The 21060-nt window shown below is 45.3% G+C and overlaps 1 protein-coding gene across 2 annotated transcripts in view; it reads left to right on the top strand.

The window, feature by feature from the left end:
- LOC122932627 (complement receptor type 1-like) overlaps positions 1-17840 on the top strand; it is a 284179-nt gene extending 266339 nt beyond the window's left edge. For both annotated transcript variants that reach the window (XM_044287148.1, XM_044287147.1), the window contains 2 exons: positions 14080-14271; positions 17416-17840. In XM_044287148.1, the coding sequence (XP_044143083.1) occupies positions 14080-14231 (152 nt within the window). In that variant the 3' untranslated portion in view covers positions 14232-14271; positions 17416-17840. The remainder of the gene's footprint in view (positions 1-14079; positions 14272-17415) is intronic.
- The last annotated feature ends 3220 nt before the right edge of the window (positions 17841-21060 follow it).

Below are 21060 nucleotides of genomic sequence, written 5' to 3'. Positions count from 1 at the left end.
TATCATGGACTCTGAAGTTTTAGAGAACTGATGGCTTGTGCCCACCCAAGTTGGAGAGTCCCATGCCATAATTACTTCTCTAAAAAAGCTGTACCGGCCCTGCACATATATGTTGAGCAGAAGGTGGGCAGTCCTTGAGCCTGTGGGTGTCTGGTACAGTTTATGCCAGAACTGACATATGACGCTGTAACTATGGTCAAGGACATTATATACTCACCTAAAGAATTATTAGGAACACCATACTAATATGGTGTTGGGCCCCCTTTTGCCTTCAGAACTGCCTTAATTCTACGTGGCATTGATTCAACAAGGTGCTGATAGCATTCTTTAGAAATGTTGGCCCATATTGATAGGATAGTATCTTGCAGTTGATGGAGATTTGAGGGATGCACATCCAGGGCACGAAGCTCCCGTTCCACCACATCCCAAAGATGCTCTATTGGGTTGAGATCTGGTGACTGTGGGGGCCATTTTAGTACAGTGAACTCATTGTCATGTTCAAGAAACCAATTTGAAATGATTTGAGCTTTGTGACATGGTGCATCATCCTGCTGGAAGTATCCATCAGAGGATGGGTACATGGTGGTCATGAAGGGATGGACATGGTCAGAAACAATGCTCAGGTAGCCCGTGGCATTTAAACAATGGCCAATTGGCACTAAGGGGCCTAAAGTGTGCCCAGAAAATATCCCCCACACCATTACACCACCACCACCAGCCTGCACATTGGTAACAAGGCATGATGGATACATGTTCTCATTCTGTTTACACCAAATTCGGACTCTAACATTTGAATGTCTCAACAGAAATCGAGACTCATTAGACCAGGCAACATTTTTCCAGTCTTCAACAGTCAAATTTGTGTGAGCTCGTGCAAATTGTAACCTCTTTTTCCTATTTGTAGTGGAGATGAGTGGTACCCGGTGGGGTCTTCTGCTGTTGTAGCCCACCTTTTTTTCCCATTCTGACATTTAGTTTGGAGTTCAGGAGATTGTCTTGACCCGGACCAGAACCCTAGATGCATTGAAGCAACTGCCTTGTGATTGGTTAACTAGATAATCGCATTCATGAGAAATAGAACTGTCACGGAAGGTGTACAGGAAACAAGACAATGCAAAATGAATATATGACTCACTGGATCCAAAACTAAGGAACAAAAGGGATACCCCTGCATAAGACCTGGCACTCTCCCTGACTGCTCAGCCTATGCGAACACCCCAATGGTGGATGATCGCATATCCTCGTATAACACCTGAACACCCTACAATAGTGAGGGGACACGACCACCAGCTCCCTACACTAGACACGGAGGGAGTCAGGGTCACCTGGGATCCAGCAAACATAAAATCACAAATGAATGTACAACACTTATCTTGTAGAAGACTGGGAAATAGGATCAGCATGCACACACACTCCAGGATGTTGTATAAACCACACACTAATGCATTATGGGGAGGAATTTAAAGGGATGCAATCAGTCCGACTACAAGACAGCTAAGAGAGGGTAACGATATGAGGAACTGAAAACCAAAACAAAAAAGTCAAGGAGGAGGTTCTGAAAGGCTTCTGTCAGAGCTTCTCAGATGTCTGGTTGTGGCAGTACCCCTCCCTCTACGAGTGGACTCCGGACACTCAGAGCCCACCTTCTCAGGATGGGACCTATGGAAAGCCCTGATGAGACGAGTGGCCTTAATGTCCGTTACTGGGACCCACATCCTCTCCTCAGGACCATAACCCTCCCAATGAACAAGTTACTGGAGAGAACCGCGGACAACACAAGAATCCATAATCCTAGAGACCTGAAATTTAAGATTACCATCAACCATAATCGGAGGAGGAGGCAAAGGCGAGGGTACAATGGGTTGAACATACGGTTTTAATAAGGACTTATGAAAAACATTATGGATCTTCCAAGTCTGAGGAAGATCAAGACGGTAGGCAACAGGATTGATGACAGACAGGATTTTGTAAGGCCCAATAAACCTAGGACCCAACTTCCAGGAGGGAACCTTCAATTTGATATTCTTGGTAGACAACCACACCAGATCACCAACATTCAGGTCCGGACCAGGCACACGTCTCTTATCTGCCACACGCTTATATCTCTCACTCATGCTCTTTAGATTATCCTGAATCTTTTGCCAAATCGATGACAAAGATGAGGAGAATCTGTTCTCATCAGGTAAACCAGAAGACCCCTCTCCCGAGATTGTCCCAAACTGCGGATGAAACCCATATGCACCAAAAAATTGTGACTTATCAGAGGACTCCTGACGACGGTTATTTAAAGCAAACTCAGCAAGGGACAAAAAATAACACCAATCCTCCTGATTCTCCGCCACAAAACAGCGCAGATATGTCTCCAGATTCTTATTGACGCGCTCTGTCTGGCCATTCGACTGCGGGTGGAAAGCCTTCCAGGATCTGGAAACAAACTGCGTGCCCCTATCATGTCTGAAGGAATACCATGCAATTTGACAATGTGATCAATAAATGCCTGCGCCAGCGTCTTAACATTGGGCAAACCAGGAAAAGGGATGAAATGCACCATTTTGATAAAACGGTCCACCACCACCAGAATCACAGTCTTCCCCGAGGAACGAGGCAGGTCCGTAATAAAGTCCATGGACAGATGTGTCCAAGGACGGGAAGGAATGGGTAAGGAAAGGAGAGGACCTGATGGCTGTGAATGAGGGACTTTGGCACGAGCGCAAGTCTCGCAGGCTGCCACAAAACCCTCAACCGCCATTCCTCAAAAGCCAACTTGATGGCCAACAATTCCCTATCGTAATTTCTCTCTGCGGAGGAGAGTTTCTTCGAGAAAAAGGCACACAGTCGCCATTTGGCAGGAGATGAACCCTGAGACAAGACCGCACCCACACCCACCTCAGAAGCATCAACCTCAACTATGAAGGGTAGATAAATATCAGGTTGTACCAAGATGGGAGCGGAAGCAAAACTCTCCTTGATATTAGAAAAGGCCTTACACGCCTCTACCGACCAGGAAGAAAAATCTACCCCCTTTCTGGTCATATCAGTGAGTGGTTTAACAATAGAGGAATAATTCAAAATAAACTTCCTGTAATAATTGCAAAGCCCAAAAAACGCATCAGCGCCTTCTGATTCTCAGGAAGCTCCCACTCAAGCACAGCGCGGACCTTCTCGGGGTCCATGCGAAAACCAGAAGCGGAGAGAAGAAACCCCAGAAATTGAATTTCTGGAACCGCAAACACACATTTTTCCAGTTTTGCGTATAATTTATTCTCCCGCAGGATGAGCAAGACCTGACGTTAGTGTTCCTTATAAGTTTTGAAATCAGGAGAAAAAATCAAAATGTCATCCAAATACACTAATACAAATTTTCCCATTAAATGATAAAAAATGCTGTTCACGAAATGCTAAAAAACGGCTGGGGCATTCATCAAACCAAAAGGCATAACCAAATTCTCAAAATGGCCCTCAGGGGTATTGAAGGCCGTCTTCCATTCATCTCCTTCTCTGACCCTGACCAGGTTGTATGCCCCTCTTAGATCTAATTTGGAAAAAACTTTAGCCCCAACAATCTGGTTAAACAGGTCCGGGATCAGAGGAAGCGAATAAGGGTCACAAATAGTGATACTGTTTAGCTCCCTGAAATCCAGACAAGGTCTTAAAGAACCATCTTTTTTCTTAACAAAGAAAAAAACAGCGGCAACAGGTGACTTCGAGGGTCGTATGTGTCCTTTTCTCAGACTCTATGTTTAGTGAGCCAGGGTAGCCCCAACACAAGAGGAGTAGGTAATCCGCTAAGGACGAAACATGACACATCCTCAACATGAGCATCACTCACAATTAAACGAATATTATGAACTATGCCCTTTAATGATTTCTGAGAAAGTGGAGTGGAATCAATAGCAAAAACAGGAATATCCTTTCCCAAAGTGAATACCTGGAAACCATGAGTTATCGCAAAATGATTATCAATGAGATTGACAGCTGCTCCACTATCTACAAAAATCTCACAAAAAATGTTCTTGCTCTCTAGCGCCACCCTGGCAGGCAGGACAAAACGGGAACTACAAGCAAACGGAAAACCTTCACTTTCCGCCTCAACCCTGCCAATAGTAACAGATGGAACATTTTTTAAAGATTTTTTCCTTTTTGTTTCTTTATTACTCCCAGAAAACTGCCTGAATCTCCTAGAGGGACAAACATTTGCCAAATGATTTATACCTCCACAACAAAAACAAACCTTCCCATGCGGGCTGAATCTTCTATTGTCAGAGGCAATCAACCCCAGCTGCATGGGCTCCTGCTCAGAAGGGGCTGACAGCGACTGAGACCCCTGCGCACAGAATGAGACCGCTGCACTGTCCTGGGACTGAGTATGACAGGAAGGAGAGATCTCTCCTCTCTCTCTAAGACGCCTGTCAATACGAACGGCCTGAGACAAAGCAGAGTCCAAGGAGATAGGCCTCTCATGAAAGGCAAATGCATCTTTCAATCCCTCTAAAAGACCATGGCAAAATTGACTTCGGAGTGCAGCATCATTCCAACCAGTATCAGCTGCCCATCTCCGAAATTCTGAGCAGTATATCTCTGCGGATTGTTTACCCTGGCATAACAGATGTAGTCTAGACTCGGCCAAAGCAACACGATCCTGGGCTAAAAAGAATTCATCTACTGAACGGAGGGGCCGTGCCCCCACCGGCAGCGAAAAGGCCCACGACTGAGCGTTACCCCTGAGCAGCGATATAATGATCCCCACCCTCCGTTCCTCATCACCAGAGGAATGGGTAAGAAGGCGAAAATGGAGTTTGCAAGCCTCTCTGAAACGCACAAAATTCTCACTACCCCCGGAGAACGTATCCGGGAGCGAGATCTTAGGCTCAGAACAAACTCCATGAACGCAAGCTGTTCCGGTCACTAGAAACTGAGAAAGAGTCTTACGGAGATCAGCTACCTCCAATGAAAGACCCTGGAAGCGTTCAGTCAATAGTGAAACCGGATCCATGCTTGAGACGGTTTTGGCGGTTTATAATGTCACGGAAGGTGTACAGGAAACAAGACAATGCAAAATGAATATATGACTCACTGGATCCAAAACTAAGGAACAAAAGGGAGACCCCTGCATAAGACCTGGCACTCTCCCTGACTGCTCAGCCTATGCGAACACCCCAATGGTGGATGATCGCATATCCTCGTACCTCGACTATATAACACCTGAACACCCTACAATAGTGAGGGGACACGACCACCGGCTCCCTACACTAGACACGGAGGGAGTCGGGGTCACCTGGGGTCCAGCAAACATAAAATCACAAAAGAATGTACAACACTTATCTTGTAGAAGACTAGTAAATAGGATCAGCATGCACACACACTCCAGGAAGTTGTATAAACCGCACACTAATGCATTATGGGGAGGAATTTAAAGGGATGCAATCAGTCCAACTACAAGACAGCTGAGAGAGAGTAATGAAATGAGGAACTGAAAACCAAAACAAAGAAAGCTCAAGGAGGAGGTTCTGAAAGGCATCTGTCAGAGCTTCTCAGATGTCTGGTTGTGACAAGAACAGGTGTTCCTAATAATTCTTTAGGTGAGTGTATGTCCTTTTCAGACCACTGGGTAAATGTGGTTCTGGCCCAGACACAACAGCAACTTGGGCAGGTGATTGCTATGCCGTCTCTGCTCTGTAATTGTGCGATTTCTGCACCAATATTCTCCTCTGCCTTCTCATCCTACACTTTGTCCTCAGCCTCCTCTGTAGGCACAGTGCAGTGTGGTCCTCCAGCATGCCACCTAAGGAAAGCACAGCGTTGTCACGCAGTTCTGCACCTGGTCAGCCTGGGCAAACGGAGTAACACTGGATAACGGGAAGAACATTCTGCCTACGCTGCATCAGGGAGAGCGGACCCATGAGCCCTGCATAGTGCATGTCTTCAATCTCTTTGTCACCCAGTTCCTCAAGACTTCCACTGTTAAAAATGTCCAGGAAACTGTGCATGCACTTCAGCCACTCTTACCGTGCAAAACACTGCCACTATAAGCTGCAAAGGCAGAAGGGTATTCCCCTACAACGCCTCATATGAAATGTTTCCACACATTGGAACTCCACCTGTTGGACTGAATTTATGAGCAGAGGAAACCCATGTCCGATTTCTTGATGATATAGATCGACAGGACTACTCCCAGGTGTAACTTTAACACTAGAGCAGCTCATGCGTGACAAGTGACAACGGCTATTTGCTCAGGCGCTTTGAGGAGGACACTTTATTTGTCAGTTGCCAGGACTGCAGGATGAATGATCTCATTCCACTCATTCACGTCCTGGAGAGGATGCTGATAAATCTGACTGGAGAGGGGACAGAAGATGAGGCGCTTGCATCTCACTGCCACCTGAGCCCTGTGGAGGCTGAACTGGCACAGGAGAAGGACAAAGAGGAGGACATAAACGTCCAGGAATTCTACACAGAGCTAGGTGGTTTATCTGCCCAAATGAAAGCAGAGGAGCAGGAGGAGCTAGAGGGCGACTACGAAGAAGACACAGATGACCCTGACAGACCGTGGCACTATGCAGTGGAGATGGAGGCACGGAGTCCCTCCGAGTCCCTTGAGAAAATGGCTAGATGCATGCTGAGTTGCTTGCGTAGTGATAGCTGCATTATCACTACTCGGCAGAGGGTTGACTTCTGACATAGCACAATGTTAGACCCTCACTACTGGTCCAAAATGCGGGCCTTTTTTACATCTGCTGAGAGGGATGAAAAACCCAACTTCTTTCACTGCCATTGCCCATCCTCAGAACATGGTCCAGTGCCACGACTGCTGGATTGGGATGGGGGTGCAGGAGCAGCACCAGATCCATCAGCAGCAACTTAAGTCTTGAGTCCCTAATGAGCACTTTTCTTTGCCCGCCTACTGAAGAAACTACCCTGCAGAAGGACATGGAGCAGAACCTGAAACAACATTGTGACAAATGGCCCCTGACTACTGACCACCTGCTGCTGCCACTATTCTGATGCTGTCACCCATCTGATACCACACACCTGCTACCACTGCTGTCCTCCGCCCTTACTGTGATCTGCCATCTTGTGCTCTTACTGCAACTGCTGTTGCCCCCCCCCCCCCACTCTGTTCCACTATTGTGAATCTTTATGCTTTTTTCACCCGCACCACTCTGTTCCTGGGCCACTATTGTCACTCTTCATGCTGTTGCCACCCTCCCCAATCTGTTATGGGGCCACTATTGTGACTCTTCATGCGGTTGCCACCCTTACCAGTCTGTTACGGGGCCACAAGTGTCTGTTATTGGCTGTCATTTTTTTTTCCCGTTCTGATATGTCATACAACAGGACTCATTTTTTGTTTTGTTTTTCTGTTCTTGAAAAATAAGGAAAAAAATGGGTCCTGTTGTTTGAGCGTCAATAAGGCCTCTATCACATGGTCAGTGTTTTGCATCAGGATTTGATCATGATCAGGGCCGGTGCAAGGATTTTTGCCAACACAAGCTAAGCTACATTTTGGTGCCCCCCCCCACCCCCCTCGCAGCTCACCTGACCCTGGTCCCATCTGCAGCAGATGGCTTCTCCTCTGTGTGGTCCTGGTATCTTCTCTCTGCTTCAGACAATCGCTGGTTTGAGGACCGTATTTTTCGCCCTCTAAGACGCACCTAGGTTTAAGAAGAGGATAAAAAGGAAAGAAAAATTCCATTACACCTCAGGTCAGACCAGCAATCAGACCCCCAATGTTAATCAGACCTCAGATCAGACCCCCAATGCCTCAGATCAGACCCCCATGTCGGACATCATCCTCCATCCATTAGCCCCCCATGTCAGACATCATGCCCCCATGTCAGACATTAGCCCCCCATTTCAGCCATTAGCCCCCCATATCAGCCCCCATGTAAGCCATCATGCCCCAATGTAAGCCATCAGCCCCCATGTCACATTTCTCCCCCTCCATGTCAAATCACCTCCCTATGTCACATCAGCCCTCCATGTCCCATTTCTCCCCCTCCATGTCACACTTCCACACTCCATGTCACATTTCTCCCCCTCCATCCATGTCACATTTCTACCCCTCCAAACCATGTCACATCACCCCCTTCGTGTCACATCATGATCACATCATTACCCCCTATTGTGTCACATTTCTACCCCCACCCCCAGCCGGCCCTGGCCCCATCCCCATGTCACAGACTACAGACATTGTCCCCCTCCCATCACGTCACAGTCACCATCCCCACCCCCTCCATTTATGATTGTTGTTTGTGTAATCATTTTTTTAAAACACATTTATGCTGTGCACTCTGTCACTAGTGCGCTCATCAGTGATCATCTACCCACCTGTCCTGCTGCTACGGCAATCTGGCTGTGTGCGAGTCAGACTCACAGACACAGTCAGCTCCAGTCCCTGCTGCCGCCACTGCGCCACTCGCCAGTCACACCCTCCTGGCCTGACCCCATGACCGTGTTGCCGTGCCCGTGCCACTCTGAGTGAGGGCGGGGGCCGCACGGCGCATGCAGGCTGGGGCGGGTGGCCGACGACGCTGCAGCGCAACTCACAAGTGATAAAAAAAAAAAAAAAGAAGGTTCATTTTTCCGCCCTACCCCAGGGTGCGCCCTAAGGCAGCCACTTGGTCTGCCTTATGGTAGCACCGGCCCTGATCATGATTTGGAATACAAAAGCAGGAGTGAGTCCAAAACAGAAGACATGCAAATATTTGCATCACATGTTATCTCTGTTTTGGACCCACTCCAAAGCATTGTAGCAACTATACAGTCTAGTGGAGAAGGGATAATGCTATGGGTTTGTTTTTAAAGGGTTGGCCTATGCCCCTTAGTTCCAGTGAAAGTGAATTTTAATCCTTCAGCATGCCAAGACATTTTGGACAATCATATGCTTTTAACCTGGTGAGAATGATTTGTGGAAGGTCTGTTTCTGTTCCAGCAAGTATATAAAAAAGGGTTCAAAGCAAGATCCATGAAGGTACAGTTGGATGAGTGTGGTGTGTAAGACCTTGACTGGTTAACACAGTGCCCTGACCTCCACTCTATCAAACACCCTCTCATCCAACATCCATGTGTGACCTCACAAATGCTTTTCTGATGAGTGGGCAAAAATTCTCACAGACTCTCCAAAATCCACTCTAAAATCTTGTAGAATGCCTTCCCAGAAGAGTGGAGGCTGTTTTAGCTACAATGGGGGACCAACTCCATATTAATGCCTATGGATTTAGAATGGGATGCGAGTGATAAATGTTCCTGTAGGAAGTGTTGATGTCCCAGCTCTGAAACCCCTGCTGATATCTATAACAAGCAGTCTGAAGCGCTCAGCAGAGCACTGCTTCTCATCACTGATGAGTTGGATGGTAAAGACGTCCTATAGACTTTATTTTGAGACTGTCTTCACTACAGCGCTCAGCTGTGAGGAGAAGCATCATTCTCCTGAGCGCTTCAGACTGGGATGAGCTGGGACCCCTCCTAAAGCCCACTGCCTACCACTGCAACATCAGGGACCCCAAGGCCACTTACCCTGCCTGGTGCCTCTTGGTGAAGATTGCGTGCCACTGATTGAGCATGCTTGGCCGAAAGCTCTCGAAACATGCAGGGAGGTACTGGCACGCACTGTAATGCCATAGCCATGTTGGCTACTGGCATCACAGTTATTAGCTGTCCGGAACACGTCATCGGGTGCTCTTACAGGGGGCTGTGATCCGCACAATTAACCCCTCAGGTGCCGCACCTGAGGGGTTAACTGTGCGTATCATAGCCCCCTGTAAGAGATCGGGCTGCCAGGCAGCAGGGGGCAGACCCCCCTCCCTCCCCAGTTTTAATTTCATTGGTGGCCAGTGCGGCCCCCTCCCTCCCTCTATTGTATTAATTTCATTGGTGGCCAGTGTGCGGCCTCCCCCCCCCCCCCCCCCCCCCCGATCATTGGTGGCAACAGAGAGTTCCAATCGGAAGTCCCAGTTTATTCACTGCAATGATGCTTCTAATATTGCTAAGTAACCATGGCAACCAGGACTGCAGTAGCGTCCTGGTTGCGTGGTTACAGATCAGAGCCCCAGCAATTAAACTGGGACTCCGATTGGAACTTTCCGCTGCCACCAATGATCGGGGGGGGAAAGGGGAGGCCGCACACTGGCCACCAATTAAATTAATACAATAGAGGGAGGGGGGGCCACACACTGGCCACCAATGAAATTAATACAGTAGAGGGAGGGGGGGCCGGGGGGCCGCACTGGCCACCAATTAAATAATACAGTAGAGGGAGGGAGGGGGGGCGCACTGGCCACCAATGAAATTAAAACTGGGGAGGGGGGTCTGCCCTCTGCTGCCTGGCAGCCCCTGATCTCTTACAGGGGGCTATGATACGCACAATTAACCCCTCAGGTGCGGCACCTAAGGGGTTAATTGTGCGGATCACAGCCCCCTGGGGGGCAGTCATGTACACAGTTCGTAATATATTCTAACTTGAAGCGTCCCCATCACTATGAGATCACCTCTGTGTTAGAATATACTGTCGGATCTGAGTTTCATTATCTAACTCAAATCCGATGGTATATTCTAACATAGAGGCGTTCCCATGGCGATGGGGACGCTTCAAGTTAAAATATACCATTGGATTGGAGAAAACGCCAATCCGATGGTATAATAGGGACTCCTGACTTTACATTGAAAGTCAATGGGGGACGGATCAGTTTGCAATTGCACCATATTGAGTCAACATCAAACGGATCCGTCCCCATTAACTTGCATTGTAAGTCAGGACGGATCCGTTTGGCTTCGCACGGCCAGGCGGACACCAAAACGACTTTTTCCTTCATGTCCGTGGATCCTCCAAAAAATCAAGGAAGACCCACGGAAGAAAAAACGGACACGGATCACGGAACTACGGAACCCATTTTTGCGGACTGGAATAAAAAAACGTCCGTGTGCATGAGGCCTCAGTCAGGGAGAGCTGAGCATAGGAAGGAAAAGACAGTGTAGGGAGTGTTATTGGAAGATTTTTAATACAAAAACTTTTTAGAGACCCAAAAAGTCCTTTTAAGGTCTATTGTGTGTGATAGCAGCAATATATATTTTTAGCGCATCCTGCGCTAAATAGCGTCTAATAGGCCGCTGCGGACAGTTATATTATCTGCGCCACATCTCCTGTAAAGTGTGCGCATTCCAGTATCCTTTTTCAATAGACGGTGTCCGCTTCTGACAGTGACATTAGCTGCGCCACATCTCCGGTTTAACGTGTGCGGTTAAAAAATGTATCTGTGACATACAGTGTACTTTTTTCTATAGACAGTTTCCGCTTCTGACAGTGACATTACCAGTGCCACATCTGCAGTGTAACGTGTGCGCTCAAGAAATGTATCTGTGACATACAGTGTACTTTTTCAATAGACAGTGTCCTCTTCTGACAGTGACATTACCAGTGCCAGATCAGCAGTTTAACGTGTGCACTAAAAAAATTATTTTGCTTTGGTTCGTCTTGCGCCAGTCCAAGAATTTCACCTCTAGCGGCGCAATACGGATGCCCCCGGCCGTCCCTCTTAATCATGGCCCCAGTTCCGAAAACCAACAAAATAGAACAGGAGTCCTATTCCATTATTCCTAGCTAAAGTATTCAGGCGACCCGGCCTGCTTTGAACACTGTAAATTTTTTCATTGGTCAGCTAAGCAGCAGGCCTTCAAGCATAATCAGGGCGGGCTAAAGGCTCACGGGCCCTGGTGCAAGAGTTCAGCTTGGGCCCCCATTCCATTAGTGCTTGTTGGCAAGGGGCAGGGGAGCACATAGCCTTCCTACTGCCAGAGGCAAACATTGAAAGGGCACCCCCTCATGCCAAATTCTTGACCTAACGCCTTCCCTCCAGTCAGAGGTGTAAATTGACCAGCATGTACTTTCTATAATGCCAGTGTCTTATGTGGCACAAGGGTTTTTGGGTCCCCTCAGGCTCCTGGGCCTGGTAGCGACTGCTACCTCTGCATCCCCTATAGCTACGCCCCTGATCATAATGTTTTAGAGGGTCAGCTCAGCAGCAGGACCTCACATATAATTTTTCAGAGGGTCAGATCACCTGCAGGCCCTCACATATAATTGTTTAGAGGGTCAGCTCACAAAGCAGACCCTCATCTACAATCTTTTACAGGGTCAGCTCACCAGCAGACCCTCACCTACAATCTTTTTGAGGGTCAGCTCACCTGCAGTCCCTCACCTAATTATGCCTAATAGTTAATTTGCGCGCATGCTGCCTTGCTTGAAAGTGGTAGCCGTAGCTGTTTCTCAGGCTCCCTCTATGGAATCAAACCCTGATTCCCCATTACCCATGGTTGGCACTGAAAATAACATTTAAAGTTCATAGGGCAGACATCCGAATGGATCGTCGCTGTCACGGAGACGTGCGTTCGGGCCCAGGTTATCTAGAGTCACCAAAGCGGCAGCAGGCCCTCGCCAATGTTTTAGATGGTCAGATCAGCAGGCCCTTGCTCCAAATGTTTTTGCGGGTCACCAGCAGGCCATCAATCATAATTTTTCAGGGCTGTGTATGATGCCCTCCTTTTTGTAGTAACAAAGGGTGTATTGGAGTGCCGGTTCCTTGTAATTTTTGGCAGCCCTTTCAGTTAGTGCATAGGCTTTATGAGTGTAGAAGTCCCACTACCTGAACAATTGTACCACAATGTGAATGAGGCCCTCCTTTTTGTAGTAACAAAGGGTGTATTGGAGTGCCGGTTCCTTGTAATTTTTGGCAGCCCTTTCACTTGGTGCATATGCTTTATGAGTGTAGGAGTCCCACTACCTGAACAATTGTACCACAATGTGAATGAGGCCCTCCATTATGTGATATACAGGTTGTATCGGAGTACGTCTTCCTTGTAATTTCTGGCAGCAATTGCACTTTATATACAAGTAAATTATCAGGAAAGAATGTTTCCTAACAATTTTTCCTCTAAAATCGATTTTATCTTCGGTTTGGTGCGTAATATTGTCAGTCTGTAAAAGTTGCGTACTACTCGGACAACATCATTCCCATCAGCAATCTGGGAGTCCAAGATGCATCCAGACATCCTCCCCATGCTGTTCCCGAACCATTTCGGTGGTGTTTCCATCAATTTCTGACCTTTTCCTATGAACCAGGCACCCTCCCCTCTGCAGATCAGGGGGTGGTTGGTTTAATGCTCGGGTTCTCCCATTGACTTCCATTATGCTTGGGTGCTTGGTAGAGCTTTCCGATGTGTTCAGTCCGAGCACTATGGTGCCATGATCAACACTACGTGCCACTGAAGGACCCTCCCCCTTCACATCTTAAAAGCAGTGCGCCGAATGCGCTGACAGCCTGCTCAAAGCATCCAATAACAAAGCTCCTTTCTGTAAGGAGCTTTGTTTCTGGTTGTTTCAGGCAGCAGAAGCATTGCTGCACTGCCTATGCCTTTCACAGCACACCCTGCGCTGATGAATGTCAGGAAAAGTCTATGGCATATATATACACCTTAGACTTTTTCAAGGGCACGCGTGCCCACAGAGAGGTCTCTGAGTGCCCCCTCTGGCACTCGTGCCACAGGTTTGCCAACACTGGTATAGTAGATCTCTGTCCCAAGCTGTTTAAACTCGTATATGTTGTATTCACTAATTCACTAGTGACCATGTCAACCAAGAGGTTTGACAAAGGATGGGAGCTCCCTCTCTCACTTCTATGGGTGGAATTATTCTGATCCTTTAGTGAGCTGACAGTCGATTTTGTTAGTCTGGGGTCAGGGGGAGCCTAATAACTGGGAGTAAGTTTCTTATATTCGCATTTACTATTAATTTATGCAAAGTTTGTTGAATAGTTAGTAAGTATTTTAATGATGTCGTCTATATAAAGTTATGCAAAAAAGGTTTTTTGTTTTGTATTAATAAGACAGTCTATTTTGTTAGTTTGGGGTTAGGGCGAAAGCCTAATAACTGGGAGTAAGTTTCTTATATTTCCATTTATTATTAATGTATTCAAAGTTTGTTGAATGATTAGTAAACATTTCAATAATGTCATCTAAGAAGTTATACAAATAGATTTTTTTGTTCTGTATTAATAAGAAAATCTTCTTTATTTTGTTTTTTACCAGGCATTTGTGGTGACCCACCTGAACTTCATTTTGCTCAACTGGATCTCGGATTTAAACACATCACAACCTTCTTTGTTGGCAGCCCAGTACAATACAACTGTAGACCTGGATATATTCGGAATAGCATGTACAACAATAATATAGCTTGTTAAGGAAATTTTACATGGTCGCAAAACACTGAGTTCTGCAGCCGTAAGTACTGAGGAGATTCTTTTAGTGTGGTAAAGCCTGAAACAAATGTATTTTAAAATTGTTCTTAGAATGTCTAAGGCTCTGTTTGTAATTTAGTGTATACATTTGGATATTTGTGAACATAGCCTTGTTGTAATTATTATAATAATACCTTATTGTTTGAGAGCAATTATATCAACAGTAGTCCCCGGTTAAATGGAGTGGAGGTCAAGCAACACGTCTGCCACTCCATTCAAACAGGTAGCACAGGCCCCAGTTCTTGTGATCGGTGGAGGCCCCAGCAGTCAGACCTGCTGTTCAGGGACTTATCCGCTATCCTGTGGATAAGGGATGTTGTCTTAACAGGCTTTAGGATTGAAGAAAATTGTGTTACATACCAGTAGTCCCTATAGTTAAAATATTAACCCAATCCCGCTGTGTGCATTTTGGGCCTTAGTGACCATGCAATTTTTTGGGTCGTCGGATTCCAAGATCTATACGTGTTTCATCTTTCCATCGATGATTTTTTGCAGGACAAGTTGTAGTTTTTAATGCAGTATTTTGAGTTACACATAATCATTGATTAACTATCCTTTCTGGGGAGGAATGGAAAAAACAGCAATGCCACCCACCATTGCATGTTTATGTTGTCAATTTTGTGACCTTCACTTTGCAGCATAAATAAGAAGATAACTTTCTCTGGGTCAGTTTGATTACAGTGATACAAAAAACATATTTTTTGGTTTAAGTTTAACAAATTTTTTTTTTTACAAAAAGAACCTTTTAAAATGTTTGCATTTCTGCATTCCAAGATCCATAACTGTTTTCTTTCTATGGAGTTGCGTGACCACTTGATATTTTGTATGGGTCACCTTGTAGTTTTTATTGGTATCATTTTGAGGTAAATAAGACTTTTTTTAATCACTTTTTATTCTGTCATTTTGGTGGTGGATAAGCAAAAAACAGCAATTCTAGCATTTTTTTTATGGTGTTCACTGTGCATAAGTAATTATAAGTAAGTATAAGTGATAATTGTGTAGTTTGGGTTGTTAAAGAAGTCCACCCCCACGATTTTAGACCTGGCATGGGGGCGGGTAGAAGTTGCCTAATATATGCATATTTCAGCTTAATAAATGACATCCTTTATGTTTTCATTTTTTCTCCCGGAAAATTGTGCGTTTTGGTATTTTAATTTGAAGAATTTTTTATACATTTTTTAATTCTTGATTTTACACTTATTAGTCCCACAAGGGAACTTTGCCATGTGATTGCCTCTGATCGCTTCTGTAATGCACTGTACTACTAATGTAGTGCAGTGTATCATGCTGCCAGTATAAACTGAGAGGCAATCTATTATGCAAATTTCATAACATTTTCAAGGTGTTTTATTTCAGTATAAAAACGCAAGAAAAACTATACATATGTGGTATCGCATAATTGTATTTACCTTGAGAATTAAAGTAACTGGTCAGTTTTACCGTATAGGGAACATAGTAAAAACAAAACCCATAAAACTGTTTTTATTTCCAATTTTACCCCATTTGGAATATTTTTCCAGCTCCCCACTATATCATTTGCGTGAAACCTGTCCTGCAAAACAAAAAAAGCCCTCATATGTCTATGTAAACTTAAAAATAAAAGAGAGCACAAAGGTAAATGCAAAAAAACCTCCATGGCTGAAAGGGTTAATGTGGCTTCAAGGTATATTTAAAGACCACTGCATTTTGAAAATATTGCAACCTGAGGGCATTGCAATTGAAGGGACCATTGTAAAGTTAAAGATTCCCTTTTTTTTTTTCTTCATTAAAACATTTTAAATTGAAATAAGTAAAAAAAAAAATATATATATATATATATATATATATATATATATAATATGAAAAGCAACTACATGATTTTCATCGGTATTTAAACAGTGTGGATGATGAACTACAATTTACTATTACCTATTCAGATGTTTCTGTCCAGTTCTTGGATACTAATGTTTTCGTTTCCAATGGTTGTTTAAGTACGCAGCTATACACAAAACCTACGGACAGAAACATGACGTTACGATACGAGAGTTGCCATCCTCGCAGTATGATAAAACACCTGCCATACTCGCAGTTTTTGAGGGCAAAAAGGATAGTTACTGATAGGACCTCGTTGGATAAAACCATCGAGGAGATGACGGTTAAATTCAAACAAAGGGGGTATCCCAGTAAATTACTGGGGATACAAAAAGACAGAGTATTAGCTCTAGACAGAGACCTTCTGCTACAGACTAGTGACAAAAACAAGAAGATTGATAAGAGGGTTACATTCGTATCCACTTATTCTGAGTATAGTAATGATATCAACAAAATACTGAAACGACATTGGTCGGTATTAAGTGGTTGCAAAAAAGATGTGCCCGAGTTCAAGACACCACCCTTATGTGCATACCGGAGATGTAAAAATATCAGAGACCAATTAGTGAGGGCGGACGTGGGACCCAAAAATGTCACCAGACAAACTACATTGGCACCATCAGGCACTGGGTGTTTCCCGTGCCTGCATTGTGTCAATTGCCGCTTCATCTGCAGATCTAGGTCCTTTACACACCCCAATACAGGCAGTGTATACCCCATTAAATTCCATCTTACCTGTGACTCTACGTTTGTAGTGTATGTCCTCTCCTGCCCCTGCCAGGTATTATATGTAGGGGAAACCTCCACTGATTTAAAAACCAGACTCAACAACCATAGATTCACCATCAGAAAGGGTCGCACTGATCTGCCTGTGCCCAGACATTTTTCACAAAAAAAACATAACGAAAAGGATTTGAGATGCTGGATCATTGACCAGATACCAATGCCTCGTAGGGGGGGTGATCGTGTATTGCTGCTCAAAAAGAGAGAATCATATTGGATTCGTACTTTAAATAGTTTACAACCTAATGGCCTGAATATTGACTACAGGTATGGAGGTGGGATATGAGGTGGGAGGGGTGCCTTCTGAAGTGCTACCTTTGATGTGCTCAAATATTACCTCCTGTGAAGGACATGTTCATTGACAAAAATATCTTATAAAAAAAATTGTAAACTTTTTAAAAAATAACAACAAAAATATAACAGAAAAGTGTAAAACAAGGTCATTATCAATTTTGAGTGTCACATATAACACTAATATTATGTATCATTTCAGACACATTGGAATTTCGGGGGAAGACAAGAAAGAATAAGGATGAACCGAGAAGGTGGATGAGGATCCCACTAAGTAATCGTTTGTTTTTGCAAACCTGTGTACAAGAATTATTTGTTTTTTTCTTGTATATCTTTTCTCTCTTATGGAATGGTGTTACTGTCCCGTTGGCATATACAAGGGAATAATTTGGATTATATAGATATAGTGCTGATTACCTAACGCATAACTCTTTTGGTCTGATCCATTATTAGAGGAGAACCCTCTAGGTCATGAGATGCAGCGAGGAATTGACCGAAGGTGCTGATGACACTAGCGTTATCACGATCGGCGTAACTGTCACATACGTGACACGGAGGGAGGAAAAGAGGGAGGCCCTGCCCTAGTGAGAGGGAAGGTGGTGACCCCTGACTCACCTTGCGTCTGGCACCTGGCTGCCCTGTCGTCCCTAGACGGGTTCCTCACCCGTACGCCGATCACGTGCCTAAAACCCTGGCTTTCCCTAGGATGAGCCCTAGATAGTGAACAGGGCGGTGGGAACACTAGTCCGCACCACTAGCTCTAGAGGAAAACACCAAGGGGAGGACAGACAATACAAACTAAACATATAATCCCAGGTGGGCAACAACAGGAGACAACAAAAGCCCAACAGGGATCCGGAGGGTAGCACTCTGGAACAACAACCAGATTCTCAGCTCCAGTGGGTCAGCATAGATGTCCAGGCAGGAAGCTCTATAACTGGCAACAAGAGAAGTGTGAGAGGAGAATATAAGGAGTTTGGGAGTGGCAGACAAGAAACAGCTGAGGAGGAGAAGCTACGGATCCCTGAGTGAGACAAAAAGGATAGCAAGGCAAACACAGAAAACAAACACTAAGAAACACCGTGATCTTTAGACATAGAGCGCGCAGCCACCCGCTGCGACTTCCTGACCCCGGGTATAACGGAGTCAGGCGTGGCTCTTGACACCCTCGTGACAGTACCCCCCCTTTCACGAGGGGCCTCCGGACACTCAGGACCAGGTCTCTCCGGATGAGAGACATGGAAAGCCTGAATCAACCTGTTGGCGTTTACCTCTGACGCTGGAACCCACATTCTTTCCTCGGGACCGTAACCCCTCCAATGCACCAGATACTGAAGAGAGCGGCGGACCCGACGAGAATCAACAATTCTGGATATTTGAAACTCCAGATTACCATCCACAACAACAGGAGGAGGTGGCAGCGGTGATGGTTCTAGAGGTGGAACATACTTCTTGAGCAACGACTTATGGAAGACGTTATGGATCTTAAAAGTCTGAGGTAGCTCCAGGCGAAAAGCCACAGGGTTAATGACGGCTACAATTTTATAAGGACCAATGAACCTAGGACCCAGTTTCCAAGAGGGAACCTTCAACTTAATATTCCTAGTAGACAACCACACATAGTCATTCACTCCTAGGTCCGGACCTGGCGACCGTTTCTTATCGGCCATGCATTTGTATTTACCACTCATATTTTTCAAGTTAGCTTGCACCTTCTGCCATACCGATGAAAGAGATGAAGAAAACCGTTCCTCTTCGGGAACCCCAGAAGACCCCCCCCTCTTTGAAAGTACAAAATTGGGGATGAAAACCGTATGCACCAAGAAATGGTGACTTGCCAGTGGATTCCTGACGGCGATTATTTATGGCAAACTCGGCTAACGGTAAATATGATGACCACACCTCTTGGTTTTCAGACACAAAACACCTTAGGTATGTTTCTAAGTTTTGGTTGGTACGCTCAGTCTGTCCATTCGACTGAGGATGGAAAGCTGAGGAAAAGGATAAGTGTACCCCTAAACGGGTACAAAAAGCTTTCCAAAACTTAGAAATAAACTGGGTTCCCCGATCCGAAACCACATCGGAAGGGACCCCGTGAAGCTTCACGATTTCACTGATAAACACCTGAGCAAGAGTCTTAGCATTAGGAAGTGCGGGTAGCGCAATAAAGTGTACCATTTTGCTAAACCTGTCTACTACTACCAAGATAACTGTTTTACCCGCAGACAAAGGTAAGTCAGTGATGAAATCCATTGATAGATGTGTCCATGGTCTATTGGGGATGAAAAGTGGCAATAAAGACCCTGCTGGACGTGTATGAGAGACTTTCGCGCGTGCACAAGTAGAACAAGTAGACACGAAATCTATTACATCCTGACGCAACCTTGGCCACCAAAAACGACGAGACAATAGCTCCAAGGTTGCTTTACTACCTGGGTGCCCAGCAAGTGCCGAATTATGATGTTCCTTCAATAACTCAAGACGCAGGTTCAACGGTACAAACAATTTCTCTGAGGGGCAAGAGGCCGGGGCGTCCCCCTGGGCCTCTAACACCTTTCCCTCTAGAACAGAGTGTACAGCAGAGACAACCACTCCTCTTTGTAAAATAGGTACCGGATCACTAACATTACCCCCTCCAGGGAAACTACGAGACAATGCGTCTGCCTTGGTATTTTTTGCCCCAGGACGATAGGTGATTACAAAGTTAAATCTGGTAAAGAATAGCGACCACCTAGCTTGTCTAGGGGTGAGACGCTTAGCCGATTCTAGGTACAGAAGGTTTTTGTGATCCGTAATTACCGTGACGGGGTGGATTGCTCCCTCTAAGAAGTGACGCCACTCTTCAAACGCCAGTTTAATCGCCAACAGTTCCCTATTTCCAATATCATAGTTCTTTTCCGCTGCAGATAATTTTTTGGAAAAGAAAGCGCAAGGACGCCATTTGCCAGGAGACGGACCCTGAGACAATACAGCCCCCACTCCCACCTCCGACGCATCAACTTCAACAATAAAAGGCTGGGAGACATCAGGTTGAATTAGAACAGGTGCCGAGGTAAATCTCTCTTTTAGAGAGGAAAATGCAATTTTAGCGGCGTCAGACCATTTAGAAAAATCAGTCCCCTTCCTAGTCATGTCAGTAAGGGGTTTAACGATCACTGAATAATTTTTAATAAACTTTCTGTAGAAATTTGCGAAACCCAAAAACCGTTGTAGAGCTTTAAGGTTCTCAGGAAGATCCCAATCTAAAATTGCCTGGACCTTCCCAGGATCCATACGGAAACCTGAAGCAGATAATAGATATCCCAGGAATTGTATTTCCTGAACGGCGAAGACACATTTTTCAATTTTCGCATATAATTTATTCGTCCGTAGGACCTGCAGTACTTGCCTGACATGTACCTCATGTGTTTTCAGATCAGCCGAATAAATTAAGATATCATCTAGGTATATGACTACAAACCTGCCGATGAGATGACTAAAAATATCATTAACGAAATGTTGGAAGACAGCAGGGGCATTGGTCAGACCGAAAGGCATGACTAAATTTTCGTAATGCCCCTCAGGGGTGTTAAAAGCTGTCTTCCACTCATCCCCTTCCTTGATACGAATCAGATTGTAGGCCCCCCTAAGATCAAGTTTGGAGAACCACCTAGCACCCGCAATCTGATTAAAAAGGTCAGGAATGAGAGGAAGAGGGTATGGGTCTCGGACGGTTATTCGGTTTAGCTCACGGAAATCTAGGCAAGGACGCAGGCCCCCATCTTTCTTTTTAACAAAGAAAAACCCTGCAGCCACGGGTGAAGAAGAGGGTCTGATGTGTCCCTTGGCCAGACTCTCGGAGATATAA

The sequence above is a fragment of the Bufo gargarizans genome, chromosome 3 (genome assembly GCF_014858855.1).
Source record: "Bufo gargarizans isolate SCDJY-AF-19 chromosome 3, ASM1485885v1, whole genome shotgun sequence".
Taxonomy (NCBI): domain Eukaryota; kingdom Metazoa; phylum Chordata; class Amphibia; order Anura; family Bufonidae; genus Bufo; species Bufo gargarizans.
The sequence above is the reverse complement of the archived record's forward strand: the minus strand, read 5'-3'. Positions and strand labels throughout refer to the sequence as shown.